The sequence below is a fragment of the Tetranychus urticae genome, chromosome 2 (genome assembly GCF_039701765.1).
Source record: "Tetranychus urticae isolate SD_2017Ah chromosome 2, NJAU_TeUrti_SD_1.0, whole genome shotgun sequence".
Lineage (NCBI taxonomy): Eukaryota > Metazoa > Arthropoda > Arachnida > Trombidiformes > Tetranychidae > Tetranychus > Tetranychus urticae.
The window spans coordinates 18788529-18815595 of NC_142959.1; the positions used below are offsets into that span (position 1 = coordinate 18788529).

Here is a 27067-nt window from a genome sequence, read left to right on the forward strand (position 1 = left end):
ATCATTGCTCCTGTTTGTTTCACTATTTGCTTTTGGTTGACAAATATAAATGATCATTTTTCATGATTTAAGGTAAATAACTTGTTTACATGATTGTTCAATCATTTGAATTCAATGAATTGAAATTATTGAAAAGGTTGAAAGGGAAACAAATGTCATTTGCCTGAAGCTTATTCAACAAACAATATTAACCAATCTAACACTTTGTCTTGTTCAATTGGGTCGCAATTCACATTTTTCAATTCATTTCATTCCAATTCAAATCTGATTCATTTTTTCACGGCAGAATAGACAGAATCATTTTTTATTATTATCTTATCATCGTTCCTTCCAAATGATCAAATTCAATGTAAATCAAGTCAAAGAAGCAGACAAAACATGATCACTTGAAAAGCCTTTGTTATGATTAAACTAATAGCGTTTCCCTTCAATTTAAAGCTTCAAAATGATGCGAACTTGTTCACAATGATTATCATGATGCTGATAATGATGATAATGTTGATGGTGATAGACTGAAGGATAAAGGAGAGGATGAAAATGATACTGATGATGATGTGAAAAGATGTTTATCCTGTTCAGTGAAACCTCAATCATGGTTTGGGTTTCATTGGAGTGTCAAAAATGCGATTATGGCGTTTGATTGATATTGTCAACCATTTTTGGGTTTCCAGCTTTTAAATTGTCAACCTAAATTGTAGGCCTAAATGTAAGTTCAACTTGTAAGTAAAAATTTAAGCCTCAACTGAACGTCTAAAGTGAAGGTTTAAACTTACAATTTAGTGATCGATTGAATTTACATTAAAATTGTTTCCCATTTCATTGAATTATACAACAATTATTGAATAACCATCAGTTTAACATTAAAAATTGATAAAATCAATAAAATGAAACAAAAGGAAGAAATTATTGAAATAAAAAACGATTGACAAAATTTTATTTAAGGGCCATTGGGTTAACATTGATTGAATGAGATGAGGTTACAATCAATAAGGTAATTTTGAACAAAAATTGAATCGATGGTTAAAAGGTTATTCATTGTGAATACATTGGAATGGTTAATGGAGTAAATTGTTTTCTTGTTTTTGCTAATCCAATCTTTTTATTTCTTTTGCTGTTTTCCTTCCCTAATCAAGGGACAACAATTTGAAGCCCTTCTTCCTGTAGGTTGTAATTGAGACCAGCAAAAAAAAAGGTCAGAAAATTACAACGATAAAGGTTAATATTAAATTGCGAAAAGGCAAATCAAGAAGCAAAATGGGCAACAAGAAAAGAGTTGATCCTTTAAATTAGTTGAGTAGTTTATTGTTAAATGGGCAAAGAAAGCTGAATGAGCTGATCTGTAGTTCGCTTCATCATCATCTTGATCATCCAGTGGAAGTGGTCAAACGTCTCAAGAGGTTGATTGAAAATCCAGAGGATTTACTGGGTTGAACTAGCCATTGAAATTAAGGCTTAGTTTGTGAGCCAATTTTTGTAGACTCAAAAATTACATTGAATAGGTTCAGGATGGTGAAAGGATGATAAAGGAAGAAGCAAATTTCAACTTAATTCAATGGACATTTCCAAGTCTTTTACGGTGAATCATGATGATGATGAGAAGAGGACAGAGTTTACCTTGTTTTTTACCCGTTAATCCAATTGAAAACAATAACCTTTACTTGATTGTTGTAATAATCAATTGTTTACTCTCTACATCTTTACAACATTTATGAGTCTTCATGGGATCAACTTGCTTTTTTTGGGTCTACTTTTTGTTTACCTTGTATTTTGTTTCTCCTCTTTGTTTTTACCTTAATAATAATTTACCTGAGAAAACTACAATTTAAACATGAATCTCGCCTTGGTTGACTATTAAGATGGGATTCACAGTTGTAGCGAGTTGTTATTGTGTCCATAAATCAGCAATTTAAATCCATCTAATCAACGAGATGAAAATGGGAAAGCTTTGAAGACCTTTTAGATTGAACCAAAAACTCAACAGTATTTTTCAGTTTTCATCTTATTTATTGTTGTTGTTGTTGTTTTTATTTTGTTAATCAATTGATATCAAATGCTATAAAATGTGATGATGAAGGATGATCATGTTGATGTTGATCATTATGATAAGATGTTCAGACATTTTACTGATCCTTGAAAGATGATGAATGGAAGCAAAAATGAAATCAATATTGAAATTGATCTTCTTTTTTCAACTTTTCACTGTTGCCTTTACTTTTTGTTTCCAGCTTTTCACTATTTTTCATCATTTCTTCCATCATTTTCATCTTTTTCATGTGATGATCATTGAATGAGATATTGACAAACATGATTAACAAAATAAAGAAATGGATACCAAGGAAAAGACATATGAGTTGAGGAAATGTTTTGACATTATTTTGGTATATAAAGTTCAATTGATAGATTTGTTTTAAATTGGATTGTCAATTGTCATCTCTTTTCCCCTTTAACAATCACACTCCTAATCAATCCTGTTTTCATCATGTTTATTCTTGTCATGAGCTAAATTGTTGAAAATAAAGACAACAATCTACAGTTTTTACCATTTAGACAGTAAACAAATCTGTATCAGTTCAATGCAACTATGGATCAGGCTTGATGTCTCAACTGATTTTTCAGCTAATCAAACTTGATTGTCAGCTGATTAAAGAGTGAAAATAATCAAATCAACGGTTAATTGTTGACCTAAGGTTGGATCAAAATTTAAATGAGGCTTGCCGTCGCTGTTCAATATCTTTGTTGTTCAAAGGAAACCTTGGCTAATGGATGTTGATTCATATTGAAACAATATTTTTTCAATCCGATTGGTGAATTAATTAAAGTATAATTTTTATTTAATTACTCAAACTGATACGTTTACACTTCATTATAATGATTTATAAGTTTAATTAGATTCACAACCTTTGAACCAAAGCAAGCAAAAAAGTGTTATATATTTTGTATATAATGTAACATTATAACATTTTGTAACATAACTTGATTATGGTTAATCTTTTTCACTTTGCTTGCTTGCTTGTTGTTTTTTTGGGATCTCGTTGTTTGTATTATTAAGTTAACTGAATCAATGTTACCAATGAAACAATCATCAATTGTTCATTTAATCAAAGTTAATACAATAAACAATCAAAAAAAAATTGTTGCATCAATAGAGTTGAATAGCGCGCCTTCAAAATTCAACAATCAATAGCCAATGGTAATTAATTGGTAACTTAATGCTATTTACGCATATAGGTACCTGTGTCTGTGTGGAGTTAAGATAATTATAACATTGTAACAGTTTACTTACAATAATCAATAAACCAACAGGATAATTATTGAATCTAAAGGTTCCTCTTGAATCAGTAAGGAAAATGAGGAAGGATAAAGAAGGTAAGTTTTAAAAAGTGACTGGACAAGAATACAAAATAAGGTGAAAAACAAAAAGTTGAAAAGATGACCAATTTTCCTTGACTAAAGGCAAGACAAAGATATAAAACATGGTTATTGTGAAGTCCAATTGAATAAATATTATTAATCATAAATTGTGAATAGTTTAAATTGGTAGTGAGTATAAAATGGTTTAACTATATTACGATACCTGATGAAATAAAAAGGTAATGACTGTTGACAGTTAACATGATCTAACTATAAATGTAAGTAACCATTTTGCTTCTCGTTTCTGGTTTACACTTTTATGATGTTCAGTTGGTTAAAAATTGAAATTTATAAGGGATCATTGAAATTTACAGTTAAATTTTAGATTTCCCTTGAGTTTTAATTGTAAACAATTGATGAAATAAAGGTAGGTTATGATAGGAATGATGATGATGAAGAAGAGTCTTGGATAAAATTGATTGCAGTTTATTGTTATTGATTGATAAAGACAAGGGATAAAGGAGTAATGGTTTTCACAGGTTTCCAATTGTTTCCATCTTATCATTGAATAATTGTGATCAACCTTTTTTTATTGATACAATTATTAATTCAATAACAAACCAACTTGAACCTGATGATGATAATTTGCCATTAAAAATCCATCACATCGATTGTAAGCAATTGGACATAATCATTGAAATATTGTTACCATTGTTTTCCTTGCTGCATATAATCAAATTTGTGGTAAGCCAACTATTATTATAAGTTGAGATCATTTATTACAAGTAAAAATGACTAATTAGATAATCTTAAGCATATCATATGGTTGAGTTAAATAATCAGTGTAAATTGTTTTTGACGTTGATCGAATAATCAATTGTTTTGATTATCATGTATTTGTTGGAAAGTTATCATTATTAATGTAACTTGTTCAAGAATAGCCAAAGATGTAACCTAATAAAATGTTATGTACTTCAATAGAGTATCAAACAATTGATAATCATGTTATTTGGTAACAGATGAGATCAAGAAATTTGATTAAGTGTGGAAACAATGATAATAATTGTGAACTTGTTGATTCCATATTTTGTTTCCCTGTGATTAATCCAAATTAGGTTAACACGGATAAAATAAAGGTGAATACAGGATTTATGTAAATAAGCGTATATTTTTTTTGTTATTTTATAAGTTGAATTCATCACATCTAGGATAGGTCACACCAAGAAGTTAATGTACCTTAATACAATACAATTTAATTTGAGAACACCGAAATTCAATTTACAGTGAAAGTGAGAAAATGAGAGATAGAGAGAGAAGAGAGAGAGAGAAATAGAGATTTATCTGGTAGATTGGATGAGATATAATTAGGGGTAGAAAATATAGTTAAGATGAGAAGTTGATTGAAAAAAGCTAATTTTGTAGTTTTAGTTGATGATTTGGGAACAAAATGAATTGTTTCCTATTAAGGTTTTAAAATGCGACGAGGACAAGAAGGAAGAGAGATTGAGAGTTATAATAGGAAAGGATGATGATGATGTTGAAGAAAAAAATGAAGAATAAGGAGGAAAGAAAATAGAACGCAGTCTATTTCTTGACTCTGGCTAGTAATCGGATCTTGCACAAAAAAGGAGGATAAAGTTGAATTGGCTAATTTGATCTGTGATCAATTCAGCTTATTTGATCGATACCCAAAGCGAGTTTATCGATCAAATTATTCATACGCTCATATATAATCATAATACATTTTTCAATTGTTTTATATTTTATATATAATTTGAAATAGAGAGGGGGGAAAGGTGGAGATGGATAAAGAAGGAGGAGAGCGAAAAAAAGGAATTTAGGATTACAGGGAGGAAAAAAACATTGCTTTCAGGAGATGATTAAGGATGTAAATGGAGTGTATTTATATTTATATGAATATATATTTATATATTTATATGCGGTTGTGTATAGTTTGAAGTGTGGGATGTGTAATTAGAAACGCTTTCGCTGAATCATTAATTTCAAGCTTTCTGCTACGAACCAGGCCGGGTTAGCATAAGCATTTCTATTTTTGTAATTGATAGAAAATTGTGAAGATTGTTGATTTTTTTAAATAATATATTGATCTTTGCCATGCTTTGAATCCATTTGAGTTTATACAGCTTTCTTTAGTTTTTTATTTCTCATCATGCAAGTGACATCGTCACTGTCGAGGTCCATTTCATTGGTATAGTTTATAGAAGAATTACGACCCAGTAATTCGACTTTGAGTCTCTTTAAAATTGAGATATTTTCTCGCTTCTTTGCCTGCTCTATCATTTTCTTTTGCACTTTGGATTGTTCCTTCATATCTTCGATTAGCAACTTTAACTGTTCATAAACATCTGTATTGGTTGGAAAGAATTTCACTTTTGCTTCCTCCGCTAAATTTTGAACTTCCGAAAAGTGTACGATCTCATCTGTATCTCCGTTCAACACTTTTTTTACTTTGACTAACCATTCTTCGTAAGTTGTAGTTCTCTCTTTCAGTTTTGTCATCATTTCTGGGAAATCATCCAATGAGTGTCGATATTTGAGAATATATTGAGATGGTGTGCACTTATCACACAATTTGTCTCTATGAGCCAGACAAACAAACGTATCTGTAAGAAAAATACAAAGAACATTAGAATTTGATATAATATTTCACGCAATGCAGATTCGACGTCTAATGCCTCTCTTATAATGGAATGGAAGTATTTCTCTGTAAAAGTATTAAAACGGTGAAACGTCAAGAAACTGAGTTTTAATCAGTAAAATGCAATGAGACTAAAAATGAGAAGATATTACAAAATACATTATTCATGCATTACGGAAAGTTTAGTTAGCTTGAAAGAATAAACAAAATATGATAACTTGACAGGTTAATTGCAGAAAATTCGATAGAATGTAAACAAACCAACAAAATAGTGCTCAAAAATTGTAAACTAGCATGTAAAATTCTGAAAGCAGAAGAAATTCGAGAGTGGATTGCAGCCAACTTATAAGATTAATAAGATGCGTAAGAAGTTACAGTCAATTCAGATTGAAAATGTCCAAATTCAAAATGGGATAATCCAAATGATCATTAAAAAAATCTATTTCAAAATCTTGAACCAGTAATTAAGATTGAACACCATTTAATCATCATAATTTTTCTTGGAACATAAGAGCGAAGTTAAATTACATATTTTTATGGTAATTGAAACAATCACTACTAAATTATTTCAGAGGCATCTTCATTAACAGAAAATAGTCCATCAATAATAGTTCAACGTTAACTTATTTTCATTTTTGCTTGAACCAAGATTAAAAATCATAGCAAATAGGTTTTTCCATTTTGACATAGATTTTTTCAATTTTCGATTCATTTTAATCTGCACCTTTCAATCTGAATTGAATGTATCATCAATTGCATCTGGCGAAAATCAGGCAAAACTATAACGAGTCTTGCTTAAATGAAAATTAAATGTCTTCATAAAATTAAATATTTATCATAATTAACGCTGGGATGGATGGAGATCCATTCTGGTAGCTTTTTAGATTTATTGAGTATTGCCGGGAGTAGTAATTGGGAAATTGGCAGAGCTAAAATCGAAATTTCAGTTTTTCCTCTATCAGAATTTAGAGACTGTACAAGAAAAGTTACATTCAAAAAAACACAGGAAGAAAACTTTCATATTCTGATTGCGAAGAAATATTATTCAAACCAGGATGACAACAATATCCTGTAAATATACATAAAGGATATAGAACACTCAATTGTGAAACTAATTTACCTTGAAACTAAAATAGAATAGAAATAGAGGAGAATTTCAATTAACAATGAAGATTTGACAAAAAAATTGGGTTATGGCAAGATTAATAATGCTGGAAACTAAACAACGGAACAGAAAAACTAAATCAACTGGATCAAAGAGCACAATGAAGCTTAACCAGCTGAAACGATTTATTACAATTTTGACTAGATTTTAAATGAAAATTTTCATGAAAGACTAAATCAACTGAACGAAATGTTCTTAATAGCTGGCCAAATAATATGAAAAGCGACAAATACAAATAAAATTTTCTATGACACCCAACTTTTACAACAAAATCAGAGATTCTGGGCAAAAGTAAATAGAGATAAGTTAAGCAAAAAAAGGAAGTGCTCCTAACCTGATTTACATTCACAAGAAAGTGATGAGAGATAACAGGTAGTCCTACAGTAAAAGCACTGTCTATCATCATCAGGTATTGCTTCAAAAACCATTTGCTGTTTCTGGGTAACACCCCATTCATCGAGCTCTCTTCGAAGGCGATTCTCTCGCTCCACCATTTCGAGCATGTCATCATAGGTTGCGATAGCAATAGCAATGTCTAATTGGTCAGCTATGCTGGCCATCCTACAAATAAGTTCATCATGACTAAAGACGGGATAACGTTGAAGCATTGAATAGTGGTCAACACAAATTCTGCCAATAGATATCCACTCAGATGGTGCAAAATTAACAGCTTCTGCTAGATTTAAGCCTTGGTTGAAGCCTGCATGATATGCACGAGGAAATGTGACCACAAATTCACCAGCTTGCTGATTTGTCCGATAAATCTATACAAACGAAGAGAGAATTTGTTATCAATGATTCAGAGAGCAACTCATGTTTAGATGAAAAAAATGAAAATAAACTTACAGGCACACCAGCTTTCATCAAAATATTTGGATTACAGATTGTTACAAGTTGGTGTAAGAGATCAGGTTGTGAATCGAAAAGTTCTGGAGCTACTTGTTTCATTGCGTGTTCAAATTTTTCAGCACCATCCCCTGGAACACCATACCAGGTTTTGGCCTCGCCCCAATGGAGGTAGTTAATAGAATAAGACCAGTGATCCTCGTTGTGCCAGCAGAATGTTGAGAAACACATGCCAACGTAGCTATCGAAGTGAAGAGTTCATACAGAAATGGAATGGATTAGATAAGAAATTGAAAAAGATGTTGACATTTTTTAGTCAGAAAAGACTTACATCCATGGGATTATCATTCCACTTATATTTGAGTTGATGTATTTGAAAACACTTCCTTCTAAAATGGGTAGATTATTGAGATTCCAAGGATGGTCAATGTATTCAAGATCAGCTGGTGAGATGAATTTGGATTTTTTGGTTGGAAAACCAGAGCCAAAGTCATTGGTATGGAGGTCAGCGCCATACTCTACCGTCACTGATTCGTCCATTGTCGATACAAGTCTCCAAAACTCTTTCTCAACACGGGATAAAGGAACCATCTGAAATGAGAATGAAATATGTGTAATTAAGTAAGATTATGATTAAGCGAAAGTGAAATTAAAAGAAATAATTTGTTTACATGTGGTGGTAGACGAAAATAGTCTGCTTTGAATTGATCAGCCATTTCACCAAATTCCGCTAAAGAATAATCTCGCTGACTCTGGGCAAAACCAAATTCATGGGTGAATGGTTGAGGCTGATTTTGTACGAATAAGGCTACACAACGGGGACAATGCCAAACTCCTGCGAATTTTAATTAAGAGAAGAAAAAATTTTAGCATGATAATTACAATGAGTTGATTCAGCGCCATTTTGATGATTTTGATACAATGAGATCATTGTAGCAACAAGGATAACATATAGAATTGAAATATATAAATAAATGCTTAGTACTTTTCTCAACTGATTGATCATCTTGCATCAAATTTTAATAATAAAACTCAATAATCACTTACCCGATGGCATACTATTAAGAGGAGGAATAAGACAGTAAAGGTGAAATAAATTATCACAACCCGCACATCTAAGCAATTGATGTGTGAATGTATTTTCATTGCAGAGAGTGCAAATCTATAGGAAAAACAGAAAAAAATTAATTTGTTTATTGATTTGTGTGAATTAAAAGTTATGATAGCACAACTTGAATGAATAGATCTCTTACTTGACTTTTTCCTTCTTTGACTTCTTGTTTTTCATTTTTTTCTTGAGGTTTGATCTTTGATGAATCTTCAGATGAAAAACCGGGCATCTTGGGTCCAGCTCCATATACCTGTAATCTTTGTAACTCTGTGAATGGACAAGAAAACAGACCTGAAATGTCTGTGTAAAACGTTCAAGGTAACTAAATTCTATCGAGTTAGAATAGTTAGTTAAATAGTAAATTTTTCCCTAATGCTACAACATAAGCATTATCAGGAAAGATAAATGACAAACCTTTGTCCACCCTGGGATAACTGGTCCTACGCCTTTGTCCTGGATGAGCTTGCATTTTATGAGCAAGTCTTCTGGGCGATGGGCGAAGTTGTATGGGTTCACTTGGTTCTTCTTCCTCGTCCTCATCTTTTGATTCTTCACAATCAGTTGTTTCGTCTTCATTAAAATCACTAGTCTGAGAGCTAGGAGCACTAATTGTGCGATCCAGTCTAATTTGTCTACTCAAGTCTACGTTTACATTATAAGTTATTGGTCTTCCCACTCTACGAGGAGATGTTCGTAATTGCCTAGCTTCCGTTTTTTCCGTTTTAATATTTGTCTTATTAGCTGTAACCGGAGTTGTAGATGTTAAAGTTGATGTACTTGTTGGTGACAAAGTTGAAGGTCCTTTCAAGGTTGTCATACAAGGTTCTTCTGTTCGATTTCCTAGTGATGAAGCATCTTTGTCCGAGGTGAAAGATGACTTAGAACAATCTCCATTGCTTGACTCAAAATTAACAATTTCTTGTTTAATTTCTGGCTTTTCAGATGACTCCTTAATGATTGGTATAGGTGTAGGTTCATAAAGTTTACCATTTGTTTCTACAATTGGGCTGATATCATGAGCAACCTTGACACCAGGAATCTTGAGATCACCACCAATGGTGGCTCCACTAAGGAACACATCAAATGGATATAAAATACGCTCATAATGTTGTCGCAATAAGGATGAGATTGTACCCTTGTTTTGTGGGTTTACTGATCAATGATAGTAAAAAAATCAGATTTAGATTGAGATTTAAGTAATGTAAAACAAAGAAGGTTATGGGAAAAACGAATTATTATATCATCATGAATGAGAACAAAAAAGCTATTTATCTTGAAAAGTATAAGATTACTTACAATTGAAATTCATGCGATGAGCAACTTTGGACCATTTTCTTTCTCTTGTACATGTCTCAAAGCCTCCTTCTTCGGCGACGACTTTGTGTAATGTATAAAGATCAAGTACTTTCTTCTCGACAGTAGGAAGTTTAAAAGGAGCTCCCTGAAAAAATGGAAAAAATCAAATTAGTATTGAAACAAATGATAAAACAAAGAGGTAATTTATAACAAAATAATGAATAGTTGGTCAGGCAGATTTCCAACTCGTTAATGCGAGTATATTACTGAACTGGTACAAATGAAAATAAAAAACAGATCTAATATAGGTAAATGATAAAAGAAAAGGACAGCTTCGTTTGACACGGAATAAAATATTTGTCTTGTCTAACAAAGCCTTGATAAATCACTCAAACAAAAACAATAGTAATCAACGCCATTAAAGGTTCCTACCTTAACTTTGTCTCTGGACAAGGTTCCCTTTAAAGGGCAAGTTTGAAAAGAAGAGAAAGAAAATTTAAAAATGAATAAGAAATGTTAGGTTAACAAGGACGTTAATGTATTGAAAAAGGAATGGAGAAAAAAGGTATGGGCAATCGTAACCCGTTAAATTAAAATGATAGTTGTGAACGGAGTGAATTAGATAATTATGGACATTAAAATTAATATGAAAATGAGCTAAATGAGGAAAGATGAAATCGGTGGATAAAAAACCAAAGAAGGAGATATGAGTGTAAAATGAGAAGACAAAGAGATTTGAAGGCAAGCAAAGATTTTTGAAATAAAAAATTATGAATAATAAAGATGGAGCCATGCAGATAAAAGACGCATTGGGAGTGTGAAATCGAACAAAATGAAAAGCAAACAAAAGGTGAAAATTCATCCTCATTTAGCCGAAGAGTGCTTGTAAGAGGAAAGAATGGCAAAAAGCTAGATAATCAATAAAAATTACAAAAAAGACGAAATCGTGATTTTGTGAGATTTGATGTTCTAGGACCAATTACCTGTAGATCCCAATACTTGATTATTTGTTCCAAAAAATTTAATTTGACCCGTGTCTTCGCTTCCAATTCATTCAGTCGCTGAACCCTGGGGGTGAATCGAAACTGTTCGACATCAACGGCAAATGGAGGTTGGAAGGACTGTTGAGATGAAAAGGAAAGAGGAAATATTAAATATAATTTGCATAAACATGATAAAACAGGTAAAACCTAATTTCGTATGATTTAGAGGGTAGAGGTTTCAGGTAAATGTCAGGACTAATGAATGAATGGACAAATGAATGAGGCTTATCAGTCTCACGAGATTCACAATACTTACAGGGGGTGGTATTATCTTGCAGATCCCATGTTTTTCGGCAAGTGGCCGAATTTTTGAAATGTACGCAAGAGGACCTTTGATGAAATCTTCTTCGGATGGACGAAATATGGGAGCCTCGCCTGGTGCAATGAATTCCGTTTCTGGTCCCATCCAAATTGCCTCTTTCTTTCAGTTAAAAAGAGGAAATAGTAAGGGAAGAAAGAAAGAATGAAAGAAAGGAAAGAGGAAGATAAATTGATGAGGAACACACACAGCCAGAAGATATTAAATTATATTAGACACATTTAAGATTAAAGAGTTGATTAAAATCTTAACTGGTAGATTAGATTATTGGAATATAATCATCTTAATCACCCAAAAGTTAACAAAAAATTCATAAGAAAATTAATTAATCTGTCCATTGAGTTTACAAGTCCTGTAAGAAATTGTCTTCAATTCTTTCAATTTAAATGGCGAACGCCTATACCTACGCCATCTTTTGACAAAACATTGAGAGCAAATTGTAAACATTTTGATTTTCAAACACGTTTTAACATTAATACACAATTGACTTTAATACTGTACAAGTATTGTTATTTTGTTTAATTTGTGTATCACCTTTAATTTAAATAAATAACTATTTTTAGTGAATTTATGTTAAGCATTGGCTAGCATCAACTGTGAAAGTTAACAATTAAAATTACTAATTTTGATATTTGTTTCTTTAAGTGAGTATATTTTGTGCATTACCTTTTCCTAGTTCAATTTGATATTAACTTTTATCAATGCTTGTATTTTCTATATTTCTATGATTGTGTTTTCTAACTGGATTTGTGTTATATTTAGGAATGGTTTTTGCCAGGTATACCAAGAGTAAAAAACACAAGAAATTAAAAAACGTCGACCCCTCTGCTAAATCTTATGGCCCAACAAATACAGATCCCAGAAAGGCAAAGAAACAATTAATTAAAGAGAAACAGAAAATTCAAAAGTTATCTGAGCAACATATACCCAAAACAATTGGTCGACTATTCAATCCCCAAGATAGGAAACCAAAACGATCCAAAAGAAATGGCTCATCTTTATTAAAAGTGGTTACCAACATGGATGACGGAGATAATGTTGGAGCAACTAAACCTTTAAAGAATATTCCAAAAACACTGAAGCAAGGACCATATGAGAGTGAAACATCTTTTCTGAGAAGACTGGACAAACTCTGTGTTAAAGTTCGCTCTGAATCAAAAATTGAAGCAAAATATAATTTAGGGGAGACAATGGAGAAAGATGAAAGTAAAATATCGAACCGAATTTTAAGACGAAGAGAACGCGATAAAAAAAGGAAATCAAAGAAAAAGAAAAAGAATTCTCAAGATGATGAATTTTTTTCAAATGAAACAAAGATATTTTTGCCTGCTTGAGTAACAATTAAATTGTGTCTTTTTCTTATAAACGACCATTTCTATCGGTTTACGGTGTAACTATCCTACATTCCCAAATTTTATATCACCTTAACTTTACTTCGCGTCTAATAGTCCAAGAGATCATTTCATCTGCTTGACACTTATATTTCGTGCCATTTTTCAAAGTCTATCCAGAACAAATATCAGATCTGAGATCCAATTTTTTAGATGTAGATATCATTACTGTGCAGTTTGACATTTCTGTGAGTTTAATTTAATTCGATTTAAAATGAAATCTTACATAAATACTCTTTAAGTATATTTTATAGTACAGTTGAGTGACAGGTCAAATGATTATTATTAGTAATTTGATGTATTAGTTAATTTAAAATCCGTTCTGAAAACTGAATACAGTTTTATTAAATAGATACATTGTAGATGCAAGATCCGATCCCATAACTGATCATTCAGCTTTAACCTTTTGTAATCTTATTTAAAAATTTGTTTCTTCGTTTACTGTTGTTCAATTTCAGCACGGAAATGTCTTTTGTTTATAATTCTGTCAACACTGTGATTCGTGCTAATAGAGGACTTATTTTCAAATACCGATCAGCTGTTAACAATGCCAATATCTCCAATTTTAATGTTTGTAAACATTTTTTTTCATCAAACTCTGTTGATGATACCTTTAAAATGGCTGTAACCCAAGTTGCTGGCCTCCGCTCTGAACCTGGTAATGAGGTTAAATTGAAATTATATGCCTTGTATAAGCAGGCTACTGTTGGTCCATGTAATGCCGATAAACCAGGTATGTTTGATGTGGTCGCTAAGTACAAATGGGAAGCTTGGAGCAAATTAGGCAATAAAAGTAAAGAAGAGTCTATGGAAGATTATATCAAATTAGTTGAAAGTTTGATTAAGTCGATTGGTTTGGTTGAGAGTGAGGCACAAAATGATAAGGAGGCCAAACCATCAACATCCTCACCTGAAGGTATGGTCATCACGAATAAACAAGGTGTTTTAACTTTAAGACTAAATCGACCCGAGAAGAAGAATGCTCTATTAACTTCAATGTATCATGAGATTACCAAAAATTTCAATGATGCGGCCAAAGATGATAGTGTCAAGATGGTTGTCCTGACTGGTACTGGCGATTACTTTTCAAGCGGCAATGATTTGAGTAAGTAAAATGCTAAATTTTATCTAAAATTTCAACATGATTGTTGTTATGTGAACTTAGTTATCAGTACAAGTGTTCTTGTTCTGAGTGCATTATTTCTAACATGATTGGATTTTTAAGATCAATTGATTACAAATTTCACCCCTATTTTCACGCTCAAGTTAAAGGTCTTGGTTCAAGTATCATTCATTCATTTCGTACATCATCTAGTCATAGTGCACGTAAGTGGTGGCTAGTCTTTTTTACTGAATCTTGATGATTATCTATCGTGATAAATTGATGGAAGTTATTCTTCAATGCATCAAATAACTCCATGAATATTTTCTAACCATTCTTTTCTTTTTTTTACCTTAGCAAATTTCCAAATTAAACCTACTGATGATATTGCCAAACTCGCCAAAGATTCGGCAGGTTTGTTGGAAGACTTTGTCAATGCCTTCATAGACTTCCCTAAACCACTGCTAGCTGTTGTAAATGGCCCTGCTTTCGGAATTATGGTCACTACTCTTGCTCTTTGCGATAATGTTATCTGTTCTGATAAGGCAACATTCCAAACGCCTTTCTTGTCAACGTCACAAACTCCAGAAGGATGTTCAACATACACCTTTCCTCGAATTATGGGAACAGCAAAGGCCAATGCAATGTTACTTTTTAATCAATCATTGACAGCCCAAGAAGCTCTTCAGTGCGGTTTGGTCTCAAAAGTCATCCCGCATGATCAACTCGATAGTTATCTTGATGGCCTTTTGTATGGTAATAAAGGACTGCTTAGTTTCGGATCGACTATCACATGGCGTATGGGCAAACCTTTAATTCGAACTGAAGAAGAAAAGCAGATTATGAAGAAGATCAACAGAATTGAATGCTTAAAACTCGCAGAAACTTGGCTTTCCCCAGATTTCACTCAAGCCATGATGAAATTTTTTACTCGAAAAAAGTAAATACTTTTTTAGAAATTGGATAAAATATTTTTAAATGTTTTTGTATCCGAAAAAATCACATGTTGTATTGAACAATGAGAATAATATTTGTTACATTATTTTTAAATCTTTTTTGTTTCTTAAAAAAACAATTCTCGATTTTTACGAAAAAATGGATTAGTCCGTATAATCTGATCGATTTGAATTAATAAAGTTGAAAATTATTGAAAACTGATTAAAAAGGAACAGTTTTATTCAAGAAACCTTGTTTAACATTATCTAAATCATTCAAACTTCATGAATAATCAATGTTTAAAGTTTAGCGCGTAAAGGCTAGTAACTTCGTGAATAAACTCATGAATTTCAGCTACAAATAATAATTGTTTTCTTATAATTATCAGACTAATCATGTAATTTGTAAAAAATGAATAATTATTTTTTAAGTATACATTTATTTTCATTTACAGGTGGCAACCAACAAGCGAGATCAACATGAGTTATAAAAGGCAAAAATAGCACCAGATTGTTGTGCGGGCCAATCAGGAGTAAAGTTATGTGAACAATAAAGCATGAGTATTTTATCCCTCCAAGTGAAATTAGAATGTTTTTAAATATTGAGCAAATAAGAATCTCGATTCAGTAGACATCTAAATTATTTAGAGTAAATTGAACTATAAGCAAAATTAATTAACTGTCTAACTTAAGTTTTCGTTATCACTCTGAACGTGGATCGAAGAAGTTTTGATGAAATTTTTATGGAATGATCGGCATAGATATCTCATATAAGAACTTTTGCATTCCCTATTACTGAATGTATTTTCAACCCTTTCGTTTTTTATTTCGACTATTACAATAAGCTGCAGTTTTAGCGGGTTGATTGATTCGACTCCATAAATAACGCACTTGTTTTGGTGACAGGCCATGAACAGTAATAATATATGGTGAAATATAACCACAAATATCAAAACTTGAACCGATTTCACGAAAACGAAAACCAAAATTGTGCATTAATTGGATATCCATAAGTTGATCTACAAATTAAACATATAAATTATTAATACAAATTGAGATTATTTAGATTCTTAATTTTAGAATCAAAACTAAAATCTAGATTTTTAGCATTACCTTCATGGTATCTGTAGTCGTCATACATTTTAACAGCTTTTGTAGCACAAAATCCTGTGATATACAGATCTTCGAGAAAAAAATATCTACATTTATTAGCAACAGTTGTAGTAATAAATAGAGATCGCGCAACATCAGCCGACATCAGGTATCCAGTCCCAGAAAGATAATTCGGGTAAATATTATAAGGATAGACACTAAAGGGCACGAAGTATTTGCTTTTGGGATCTCTAATAGGTTGGGCCTTTTTAATTAAGCCTCCAAGTAAAATTTTGTAACCTTCTTGTCGGTGGTTCCAAGGTATCTTTCTAACTTTAAAGGCCACCATTAGTTTATCGATTAATTTAATTAGATTATTGACTTGAACAAACATGTCATCGTCAACTTTAAACAAAAATATTGGTTTTTTAATTTTCAAATTCATTCCATTAGGTACTATCGGTGGTGGCTTCAGTCGTCCATAAGGTCGATTAGGCATTTTTGGAGTTACGAATGGCGATAATAATGATGAAGAGGGAGAAGAAGATGATCCATACGATAAAGATGAATGGTATGAAGGAAACGGAGAAGGGCTTTTCGTTAAATTGAGAATCTCTTGGTTGAAGTATCTAAGTATTAATAATGATTTTAGAGTTAAATTGTAATATGAATCATAAAAATCATATTGAATGAGATCATTGAAAGACAAGTCTTCTTGGACAATTTGCTCATTTAATTTGCTCATCATAGGATCTGACGGATTGTTTTGATGATCAAATATCGGGTAGGTGAGTTTATTTGCATCGTCGGACATATGTTTCGATGAATTTGAAATCGAAGAATTATCTAGTGAGTTTCCCTGCGGAGTAGGTTTTCCAATAATGAAGAAAAGCTTTTGTTGATGATAGTTGATCAGCTTAGACCAAGTATCTCTTATTGCTTGTCTTTGGTCAAAATGTTGGACAGAAGAGCTGACAATTACAACTAAACGAATATCCTCTAGCTCATCTAATCGAGGTTTGATTAACAGTTCAGTTTCCAGAACGAATTGGCTCAAATTGGCTATCGGCTTGAAATAATTTGCTTTGAGGCGAGCCTGATACTGAAGATCAGGATAAGATCGAGGCCCAGTCGGTATCTTATTAACAAGAATAACTAATAATGTGACCACGAAAATGGTCAGGAAACCATAAAATGATGGAATAATCTTCCTTTGACTGGAATGTTGAGATTTGCCTTTAATAACCCCGTTAACTTGACGAATACGTGGTATCTTTGTGCGTTCCAAGTTAATTTTGTAAGTATGTTTAGGACTCGAATTGCTCCCATTGACTAGCTTGTAGCCATTTTTGTGAATATTTTTTTCCATATTTGAATGTATACTTTAAAATGGTTCATCTCAGACTGATCCAATCGATTAACAAGCCCAGGCTCTCCATAATAGAACAGTGAGACTTTAAAATCACAATTAGAAAATCAACGGAATGTCAAAATCTGAAAGTCACAAAAAAGAAACAATTTAACAACCCATTTTTGAAGATTCACTAATAACTTACTGTTAGATGCATTATCCCAACATATTTCATTTGGTTCGAATCGGTGCAAGAAAAAAAGATGGCTCGGGCAAACATGAAAACCAGGATTTGTCTGGTTAGACAGGCAAAATTCAGATGTAAACAATGAATGAACTGGAATTACACAAAATTGTAGATAATTGTAAGTTGATTAGACGGATGATGTAGATAGGTAAATAACTGGATAAATAATTCTTTAGTTGACATTTATATGAATCAGCAGGGTTTGACAGAGAATAGGAAAACCATTAAACATATTGTTATGATTGAAAGAAATGGATTAACAATGAGAGAGTCCCATTCGAAATGGTTGTCTGGTAAGAAGTAAAATTGGATCCGATGAAGCATATTTTGAATCATTTTCATGATTCCATTGGTTACTGGCAATTGAAATGGGCAACGCAGGAGAAAAGTAATTAATTGAATTCAATAATTAAAAACGATAAATTATGCAAAAAACAAAGGAAAACAGGAAGGATAACAAAAAGAGAAAGCATAACCGGTGAAGTAACTGTTATGTGCTCCCTTCAACTCTGAGTGTTCGGAAGTGAGATGAGACAAAAACATAACATAATTTTGTTGGGTAAAACGGTTTCAACCAAAGAATAAAGAGCAAGATTAATTGATTAACTGTCAGAATATTGAATGTTTAGCACACAATGAAATTATAAATTCTAGTATCTATGAATCTAGAATCTATGAAAGTCCAATCATATGATAAATTTTATAGATGGAGAAGGACAATTCAACTTATGTGTAGCAAAAATGATCAACAATAACCACGAGTTATTAACCAAGAGTACATCTCTGCTTGGAAATGTATAGCTGATAAATCAAATAAAAATCAATAAACTAATCGACTGGTTAAAATGACTCCATGTCGGATAATAATAATTTAAATTGCAAATTGATTCCTAACCAAGTTGAGTTAATTAAACTTCTATAATAACATGAAGGTTCATTTTTGGGCTATTTTTGACTTATTTCTTGGTGAGGAATAATTTCCTCCATTAACTTGTTGTTGACAAAATTTTTAAAAACAGTTGAAAGACAAATCATGCAAAATAAACTGTCTATGATGATCATTATATTAATTATGATGATCATCTCAGTTAAGAGCTATTGATCAGAATCTGTCCAACCCAGGGAGACACTTTTCCGTTGCCATAATAATAATTGGCTGGATAAATTTAATCAATGAAATGATCAACACTTTAGTTAATAATTATTTTAGTTTGTTTCTTTTTGTTTGCACTACTTATACTCCATGTTTTTCAACAGTTTTACTTTTAATAATTAGCATTTGCTATTCCAATCACATTTTCATCTCTAACATTTTTAAATAACTAGGTTTTGAATTGAAGTTAATTGAATTTGAAACATTTGTTCAAATACTAGTGTCGACAATCTCGTTTCAAGTAACCTTTATCAGCCAATTGATGTTCATTAAACTGGTAAAGGATGAAGACCAAAAGAATAGGGTAAACGGCCTAGAGAGAAATCTTTTTGTTTTAATCTTATTGTAAAATTTCATGCTAAATTCATTACTTGAATCCATTTTTCGAAATAACTTTTCGTTTTCGAGATATCACGAAAGCATGAGGACGAGTATCACAGTAACCAAAGGTGAGTGCACGTTCTAGATTGATTTTTTAGATGTAAAATTCAATTGCGATAATGGTGAACTATCAGTTTGCTGCTTTTCATGGATTTCATTAAATTATTTCAAAATCTCGATTCGAAGTGTAAATGATGGGTTTATAAAACTGGTTTCAACTGGTTGATAAAATTGAAAATTATTGATAACTGATTAAAAAGGAACAGTTTTATTCAAGAAATCTTGTTTAACATTATCTAAATCATTGAAACTTTATTAATAATCAAGTTAAATCAATGAGGTGGAATGAAAAATTAGCCTCGAGTTCGTGAATAGAGAGGATACATTGTAAATACGGAGTGAACCTGTGGATGGGTGCTGCACCATGGATGGCTCTTCCATTGTTGTGGGCAAAACCAATCGTTACATAATTTATCATAAAAAAATCTACAATTGCTCAAAATTATTTGAGTTGCAAAAAGGTCAATACAAAACCTGAAGCATAATTATTACAAAGTACATTGCAATGATTAGAACTTTAAGATTGCGAGATATTAAATTGATGTTAATAAACTTACTTTTGTCTGGAGTATTATTATTGTCAATATTTCTTACTGAATAGTTTTACAAGCTTCGAAATAGGTCACTCGAAAGTTGAATATGAAAATGTCTAACAATCGAACACTTTTTGCAATTTATTGACAGTTCTCTTGATTTGGGGGTCACTGACTTGAAAACTTTGAGCCTCAATATTTCGAGAACATGCAAGATTTCTTCTTCTTTCTTATCCAGTGCCAGAAAGATCGAAGCCCAATTTTCAAAAATTTCACATTTCGCAGATCAAGAATTATTTGTTGTTAATTGTATTAATTGTTTGAATCTTTACATTTAATATGTTTGAATAGTTACACAATAATGATGACTATTAAATCAATATTATACAATTACGCATTCGTAGATTTTGACTAATATACCTTTATTATAAGTTATAACACAATTGAACAAATCATTACAAACGAATCGGAAGGTTATTGAATGATTCGAAATCACAAACCAGAATATTGGAATGTTCATTTAATTACATAATAGGAGAAAGACTTGAAAAATATTCAAACAATTGAATTTAAACCATGTAATATCACTTAAAATTATGAGATTTGATTGAGATTATTTTGGATCAACAAACTTTTTCCACCTAAAATTTCATTGTCATCGCTTAATTTAAGATTTATTTCATTTTACGGCGCATATTCCTATTCAGAGGATAACCTATTAGTCTAACGGTTCTATAATATTTCAATTTCATAGTTGATAACCAATTGGATTTAGACCTTCCATTGGTGTTTATTATTGCTGGTAAATTAAGCTAAACTTTTGAGTTTTTAAGTTGGGCATGAATAAATTATTGCAAGTATTTTATAACTCTTACTAAATCTGAAGTCTGTTGCAGTTAAAATAGGCGAGAAAGGGCAATCCAATACATGTATGTGCAAAATAAATAGATTAAATCCAATCAAAAAACAACAAAATTGGAAGCTTAAATTCCATGTATTGGTCGATCGATGCAGAATTTATCCAGTTTCTCCAAGAACTTTTGAGTCCGAAGTGCTGGCTCAAACTGTAAAACAAAAGTTGCAAAGGAAAAAATATTAAATCAATGATCTATTCGCCATTTTGCTCAATTTATACTTACAAGTTTTGCCACATCGTATATCTTTATAAGTTTCTTGATACCGATGCTGAAAGATGTTTGTCTCAATTGTCGTGCAAGATAATCAACGTCTTGTCTCGTGAAAACATGAGTACCATCGGTAGTGGAAAGTTTTTCGGTGATTTGTAAGACATGATCAGCTTCAGACACGTCTGGAACATGGATAATTTCATCGAAAGATTCTGTCATGTCAAAAGTTCTTAAGACTTCGATATGGCTTGTTGTGCAGATAATTAGAAGGAATCGGTCTTTGGGAGGTTCTTCGCGGATGAATACTTTAAGAGCTTTGAGAACCAAATTTGAAAAACGAGGACCGATTGGAGTATAGTCCATGAGTTCTTCGATGTCATCAATTATAATGCAACTCAAAGCTGATCGGTAAGCATCGTCGAAGACTTTGCGAATTATGCTACACTTGGCTGTTTCTGAGTAACCAACCATTTGTTCAGGAGAAAGCAATTTGATAAAAGGAAATTCAGACATTTTTGCGATTTGAGCAGCTAAAGCTGATTTTCCTGCATTAGATGATCCATGTAACAGGATAGGAACAACGCGACAAGATTTAAAATCATTAGCTTTTTGGATCAACAAATTTCCTTCAGCTAAGATATTTTGAATCTGTTGACACCAAATAATGATACCTCGCTTAACGAATTTTTCAATCTTTTCTGAGCTCGTACCGAAAGCTGGTTTTATGTCATTTTCCAGTGCATGTAGAAAATCATTTCTGCAAACAATCATTTTGTTGCATGCCTCTGGATCAAATTCAACTTTATTTGTTGGTTTAATTAGTCTAGTCATTGCAAATGATTGAGCTGCACGAACCAACCCCGCCAGTTCAGCTCCAGAGAAATTTTTCGTTTTGGAAGCAAGTTCTTGAAGATCTACATCATCAGCGAGCCTTCCACATTCTCGCATTCGCTTCGTGTGAATCTTCAAAATTTGCTCACGTCCTTTTGAATCAGGTAATCCTATTTCTATTTGCACCTCAAATCTTCCAGGTCGCAGTAAAGCGTCATCAATCATATCTTTACGATTTGTCATACCGATAACTAGAATGTTGTTCAACCCATCAACACCATCCATTTTTGATAACAGCTGGTTAACTACACTGTCGTGTACCCCGGAAGCACCGGCCTAGGATGAAAAAGAAGGAAAAATTAATGAAAGGATATAAAATTTATACGAAATAAATTTCGATGCTCGATAATTACTTACCACAGATCCTCTTTGTTTACATATAGCATCAATTTCATCAAAAATAATTATATGAAGACCAGAACGATTGCCGACTTTCTTGAATTCAGCTTCAGCATCAGCAAATAATTTTCTTATATTGGATTCAGATTCACCAACATATTTGTCTAAAATTGACGGCCCATTGACGATTTGTGGTGGCCGAGCGTTGAGCATTTGACCAATTTGTCGCGCAATAAGAGTTTTACCTGTACCAGGAGGACCATATAACAGGATACCTTTCACGTGTGTCAATCCGAGCTGTTCAACCAACTCTAAAGGAATTACTTTAGACGCGAAAGCCCGTCTGAAAATATCGTTGAATTCCTTATCGAGTCCACCAACTCCCAGTGATTCAAAATCCCAGTTTGGATTGATGATGGATTGTTGTACACCCCCGGGCTTTGATTTTCCTTTAAGTTTGATTGAGGACTCTGCAGCCTCGACAAAAACAGTGACAGAATTGGAGGAAAGTAAGCCTGTTTTGACCTGCGGAAAATAAATGAATTTGAAGTTTTAAAATTTACAAAAAGGCTTATATGGTAATTAAATAATGTACCTTTTTCACAGACTCCTTGGAATCTCCTCTCATTGAAGAAACATCTAACACCTGTATTTCTGAAACAACAACTTGGAGCAGTTTTTTATCACCGTACTTGAAAGCCAACGGTTGTCCAATAGTAAAGGCTTGTTCTGCAAATTGCTGGGTGAAATGAATGGCCATGTCATCAGTATCAAAAATATCTGCAGAAATGTTATTTTTCATCATAAAGTCAACTTCCAATGTGATGTGGGCAATACACTGAGTCCTCAAATCGAAATTGAATGGTCTCACTTCAATGTATGAATCTCGCATCAATTCCGCCCATTTTCTCTGTTGAGATAACAGAAATATAAAATAATTAATAATGATTTTTTCGCAATCAATATGTCGAAAAAAACTTATTTACCATCGGTACATTAAATCCAATCTCTTCTGGATTAAACGAATCTAGTGGTTCAATTGTGAAGATGAATTTTCGAGAATTTTGGTTTGTTATTTCCAAATGCCTGAAATGCAAGAAATCACAATTAATCATCAAAAAATCAAAACAGTACAGATAACTCTTACCTTGCATTTGGAAACACTTTTGGATTGATGATGACTCTGTTTAGGTGTGAATGTTTGTCCGTGGGACATGTTGATACCCGCAATCGTCTTACATCCATGTTGATACGTTTAATTTTCTGTAGAAACCTGGAAACTGATTGTTATTTAATGAATAGAAATTATTTTGTTTATGTTTCTTGTCGTTTGCTTGGCGGAACCGATGTTTGTTTATAATGTAATGAATACGACCCCTAGCGGTAGTTTATTAAACACGAATTTCAAAATAAAACTTTTGATTGCTCTGAATTGAATTGTAATTTAATTATGATAAACTTACTATTTTATGGGTTTTATTAATGAAATAAGTCAAGTATCAAGAATATACCCCTTTGAGTGGACTTGATTCATGTACTTGGTTTTTCTATCAAAGATTCGCTCAATAAATCCTTAAGAAGATGATAATTTAAAAGCAGAATAAAGTTAAGGAAATGGTTTCTGATCATAAATAATCGATTGGAAATCAAATAGAAAAAAATCCAAAAATATTCTCAGGAGAGTGACTATCTGGATCTACCTGATCATTTAACCTCAAGTTAGAAGCAGACATCTCTATTTTGTAAACAAATTTCGTGCAAATTTATTCAACTTCTTTACGTTATTATTCACGAATTGACTTTGGTTAGTTTAAAGAGTGACAACACGAAGAAGAAGATGGCTAATTGATATTGTCTCATCCTTTTAGATGAAATTTGAGTGAGTTTCCATGATGTCCATCAATGAATAAATAAAAATCAAATATAGACAGGCATAGACATATACTTGAAATGTATTTCATTTTGGTGATATGAATAGACCAAATACGTGAATTTATTTTCTGAATTAAGATTAGTCTGTTTAATGTTTGTAAAAACTTATTAAAAATATCAAGTCAACGAAAAGATAACAACAAAAATCGATTAATTTAGCGATCCCAAACATATATATTTAACATTTGTAAACTCATCTATGCCGAGATGAGAACCTTCTCGTCCAAGACCACTCTCTTTAACACCTCCAAATGGCGCTTCACAACAAGAGATTATACCAGCATTTACACCAACCATACCTACTTGGAGAGCTTTAGAAACACGCCAGATTTGATCGATAGAAGAAGAGTAAAAGTAGCCGGCTAAACCCGCCCGACACGAATTAGCAGCGGCTATAACTTGTGATTCGGTTTCGAAAGGATGTATAGCAGCTAGAGGTCCAAAAGTTTCTTCGGAGCAAAGTTTCATGTTCTCTGAAATATTGGAAATGAGTGTGGGCTCAAAAAAGTTACCATGCAAGTGTTTGCCACCAACAATTAATTTACCACCTTTGGAAAGAGCATCTTCGACATGAACTTTAACCTTTTCCAGTCCTTTGGAGTTGACCAAAGGTCCAACAGTAGTGGACATATCAAGTGGATCACCAACTTTCAAAGATTTTGCCATTTCTGTAGCAAGAGCATTTACAAATTTATCATGAACACCAGATTGGACAAAGATGCGATTCGCAGAGACACAAGTTTGTCCCGTATTTCGAAATTTGGAAGCAATGCAACCTTGAACAGCGGCATCTATATCAGCCGAGTCGAATACAATGAATGGAGCATTACCACCAAGCTCCAGGCAAACACGTTTAACAGTCGAAGCTGATGATGATAACAATATTTTACCGACATTAGTTGATCCAGTGAATGATATAGCAGCAATTTCAGGGGATGTTGATAATATCGATCCAATAGCTGACGCTTGATCTCGCGACGAGGGGATAACGTTGACAACTCCTGGTGGAAAGCCGGCTTCTTCAACTAGTTTTGCCAAAGCCAGAGCAGAGAACGGGGTATCTTCAGCAGGACGTATTACCGCTGTACATCCACAAGCAAGTACAGCAGCCAATTTTCTTGTTATCATGGCATTCGGGAAGTTCCACTGCAAGAAAGAGGAATAAAATAAACAAGCTGATAAAAAATGAGACTCTCAAAAACGACAAATTACTTGTGAAGTATATTTGGATGACTATCAACAAATTACCTTAATAAACTTACAGGAGTTATAATACCAACGGGTCCGATTGGTTCTCGAACATATAATGTCATTGAATTTGGGAAAGGACTAGGAAACACTTGACCAGTAATTCGTTTAGTTTCTTCTGAAAACCATTCAAAAAAAGATGCACCATAATTTATTTCTCCTTTAGATTCTCTTAAAGGTTTCCCCATTTCAAGACTAATCAACTCAGCCAGTGAGTTGAGATTTTTCAGTTGCAGCTCATAAAGTTTTCGTATAAGAGAAGATCTCAATTTGGCTGAAGTGTTTTTCCAATCTTGAAAAGCATTATTTGCTGCGGCTATTGCAGAAAGTGCATCTTTCTCTGTACATTCCGGTGCGAACCCAAGAACATCGCCAGTTGCTGGATTTGTAACTGGAAATTTACCCCCAGCTGATGGTTCAACCCATTTTCCATTTATAAATGCTTTATCTAGTAAAAATGAAGACGTTGGCGAAACTGTTGCAAAGCATCGACAATTAAATGTGCTTAAATTTCCTTGTGGTAATTTTCTTGCAATTGATGACCCGAAGTAAGACAATTCATATAATTTGCTAACTAACTTGGTGCTGTTAAAACTAAGCATCATGTTTGAACCAAAATGCATCAACACGACCAAAAATAGTTGAACTGAAATGAATTGTAAGAAAACACGGAAAGGATTGATTTCATGTTTCATTAATCATCGGTAATTTACTGCTAAAGAATTCAGGATTCTAATATATCATTTTGAGGTAACAGTCTAGTTATACGGACACAAAACAATAACAAAGGCTTTAATTGAGGCCCCAGGCCATCCAAGCCCACCCGAACCTAACCAAACCTAACCTAACCTAACCTAACCTAACCTAATCTAACCTAACCTAACCTAGTCCGACCTAGAGCGCGATAATAAACGATTATTTATTTGAATCTATAGCACTGTTTATTATATGTGTCCGTATAACTAGACTCTCACCCATTTTGATAATCTTTTTTTCAATACAAAGGTGTTTTAAACATTTAAGAAGTCAATGCTTAATACTACAGTTGGTAGCTAAAAAATGGTGTAATACGGATACATTACAAGGAACAATACACACAATCCTAGCTAATCTAGTTATTGACTCTAACTAGATGCAAACTAAAGCTTTAAACATCGCAAGGAATTATAAAAACATAAATTTATTGTCACAGATACGTATATAGATGTAACATTAACAAACCTTTTGAAGTCTTTCAATGTTTACAATCCTTCGCTTATTGAGTTAAAACATGTGATTTGTTGTTGACGCTATTGTCATTTAATTTCAAGTCTTTAATAAGCGGAAGCTTAACTAGAGCACTTTTAAAGATTGGTTTTTAAGATGTTGATATTAAAATTAATGAAACTTACTTAAATGATAGAGGACAATTGCAATTTATAAATCAGAATTTATATATTCAGATGCGATTAGTTTCTACAGAAGCTGAAAATAAGATTGCTGTGCGTTCCCTAGC

General features: G+C 32.6%; 6 protein-coding genes across 9 annotated transcripts; 2 read left to right on the forward strand and 4 right to left on the reverse strand.

Annotated features, from left to right (window-relative positions):
• Positions 1-4499: 4499 nt before the first annotated feature.
• Positions 4500-12129, reverse strand: LOC107371409 (lysine-specific demethylase 5). Of its 3 annotated transcripts, none has more exons than XM_089267939.1 (11): positions 11728-12129; positions 11412-11549; positions 10429-10573; positions 9547-10284; positions 9275-9399; positions 9069-9183; positions 8693-8856; positions 8353-8612; positions 8022-8262; positions 7510-7939; positions 4500-5975 (listed from the first exon to the last, which is right to left on the reverse strand). In XM_089267939.1, the coding sequence occupies exons 1-11, from the start codon at positions 11875-11877 to the stop codon at positions 5488-5490; spliced, it is 2994 nt and encodes a 997-aa protein (XP_089124065.1). In that variant the 5' UTR covers positions 11878-12129; the 3' UTR covers positions 4500-5487. The 3 variants fall into 3 exon arrangements, with proteins under 3 accessions (XP_089124065.1, XP_089124064.1, XP_015794970.1); XM_089267938.1 differs by having other exon boundaries at positions 9275-9423; XM_015939484.3 differs by having other exon boundaries at positions 9275-9432.
• Positions 12130-12231: 102 nt separating this feature from the next.
• LOC149094063 (uncharacterized) lies at positions 12232-13156 on the forward strand. Its single transcript, XM_089267940.1, has 2 exons — positions 12232-12434; positions 12553-13156. The coding sequence occupies exon 2, from the start codon at positions 12555-12557 to the stop codon at positions 13122-13124; it is 570 nt and encodes a 189-aa protein (XP_089124066.1). The 5' UTR covers positions 12232-12434; positions 12553-12554; the 3' UTR covers positions 13125-13156.
• Positions 13157-13611: 455 nt separating this feature from the next.
• Positions 13612-15469, forward strand: LOC107371410 (enoyl-CoA delta isomerase 2). 2 transcript variants are annotated; one of them, XM_015939487.3, is made up of 3 exons: positions 13612-14286; positions 14448-14507; positions 14641-15469. In XM_015939487.3, exons 1-3 carry the CDS (start codon positions 13647-13649, stop codon positions 15225-15227), a joined length of 1287 nt encoding a protein of 428 aa, XP_015794973.1. In that variant the 5' UTR covers positions 13612-13646; the 3' UTR covers positions 15228-15469. The 2 variants fall into 2 exon arrangements, with proteins under 2 accessions (XP_015794973.1, XP_015794974.1); XM_015939488.3 differs by lacking the exon at positions 14448-14507.
• Positions 15470-15638: 169 nt separating this feature from the next.
• Positions 15639-18971, reverse strand: LOC107370795 (N-acetyllactosaminide beta-1,3-N-acetylglucosaminyltransferase 4). The gene is made up of 3 exons (XM_015938751.3): positions 17867-18971; positions 16332-17804; positions 15639-16237 (listed from the first exon to the last, which is right to left on the reverse strand). Exons 2-3 carry the CDS (start codon positions 17677-17679, stop codon positions 16026-16028), a joined length of 1560 nt encoding a protein of 519 aa, XP_015794237.3. The 5' UTR covers positions 17680-17804; positions 17867-18971; the 3' UTR covers positions 15639-16025.
• A 1465-nt stretch (positions 18972-20436) lies between these two features.
• LOC107371705 (vesicle-fusing ATPase 1) lies at positions 20437-23744 on the reverse strand. Its single transcript, XM_015939849.3, has 6 exons — positions 23540-23744; positions 23379-23478; positions 22988-23302; positions 22411-22917; positions 21175-22329; positions 20437-21099 (listed from the first exon to the last, which is right to left on the reverse strand). The coding sequence occupies exons 1-6, from the start codon at positions 23635-23637 to the stop codon at positions 21019-21021; spliced, it is 2256 nt and encodes a 751-aa protein (XP_015795335.1). The 5' UTR covers positions 23638-23744; the 3' UTR covers positions 20437-21018.
• Positions 23745-24332: 588 nt separating this feature from the next.
• Positions 24333-27033, reverse strand: Ssadh (succinic semialdehyde dehydrogenase). The gene is made up of 3 exons (XM_015939844.3): positions 26794-27033; positions 25587-26218; positions 24333-25470 (listed from the first exon to the last, which is right to left on the reverse strand). The coding sequence occupies exons 2-3, from the start codon at positions 26193-26195 to the stop codon at positions 24475-24477; spliced, it is 1605 nt and encodes a 534-aa protein (XP_015795330.1). The 5' UTR covers positions 26196-26218; positions 26794-27033; the 3' UTR covers positions 24333-24474.
• Between the last annotated feature and the right edge of the window lie 34 nt (positions 27034-27067).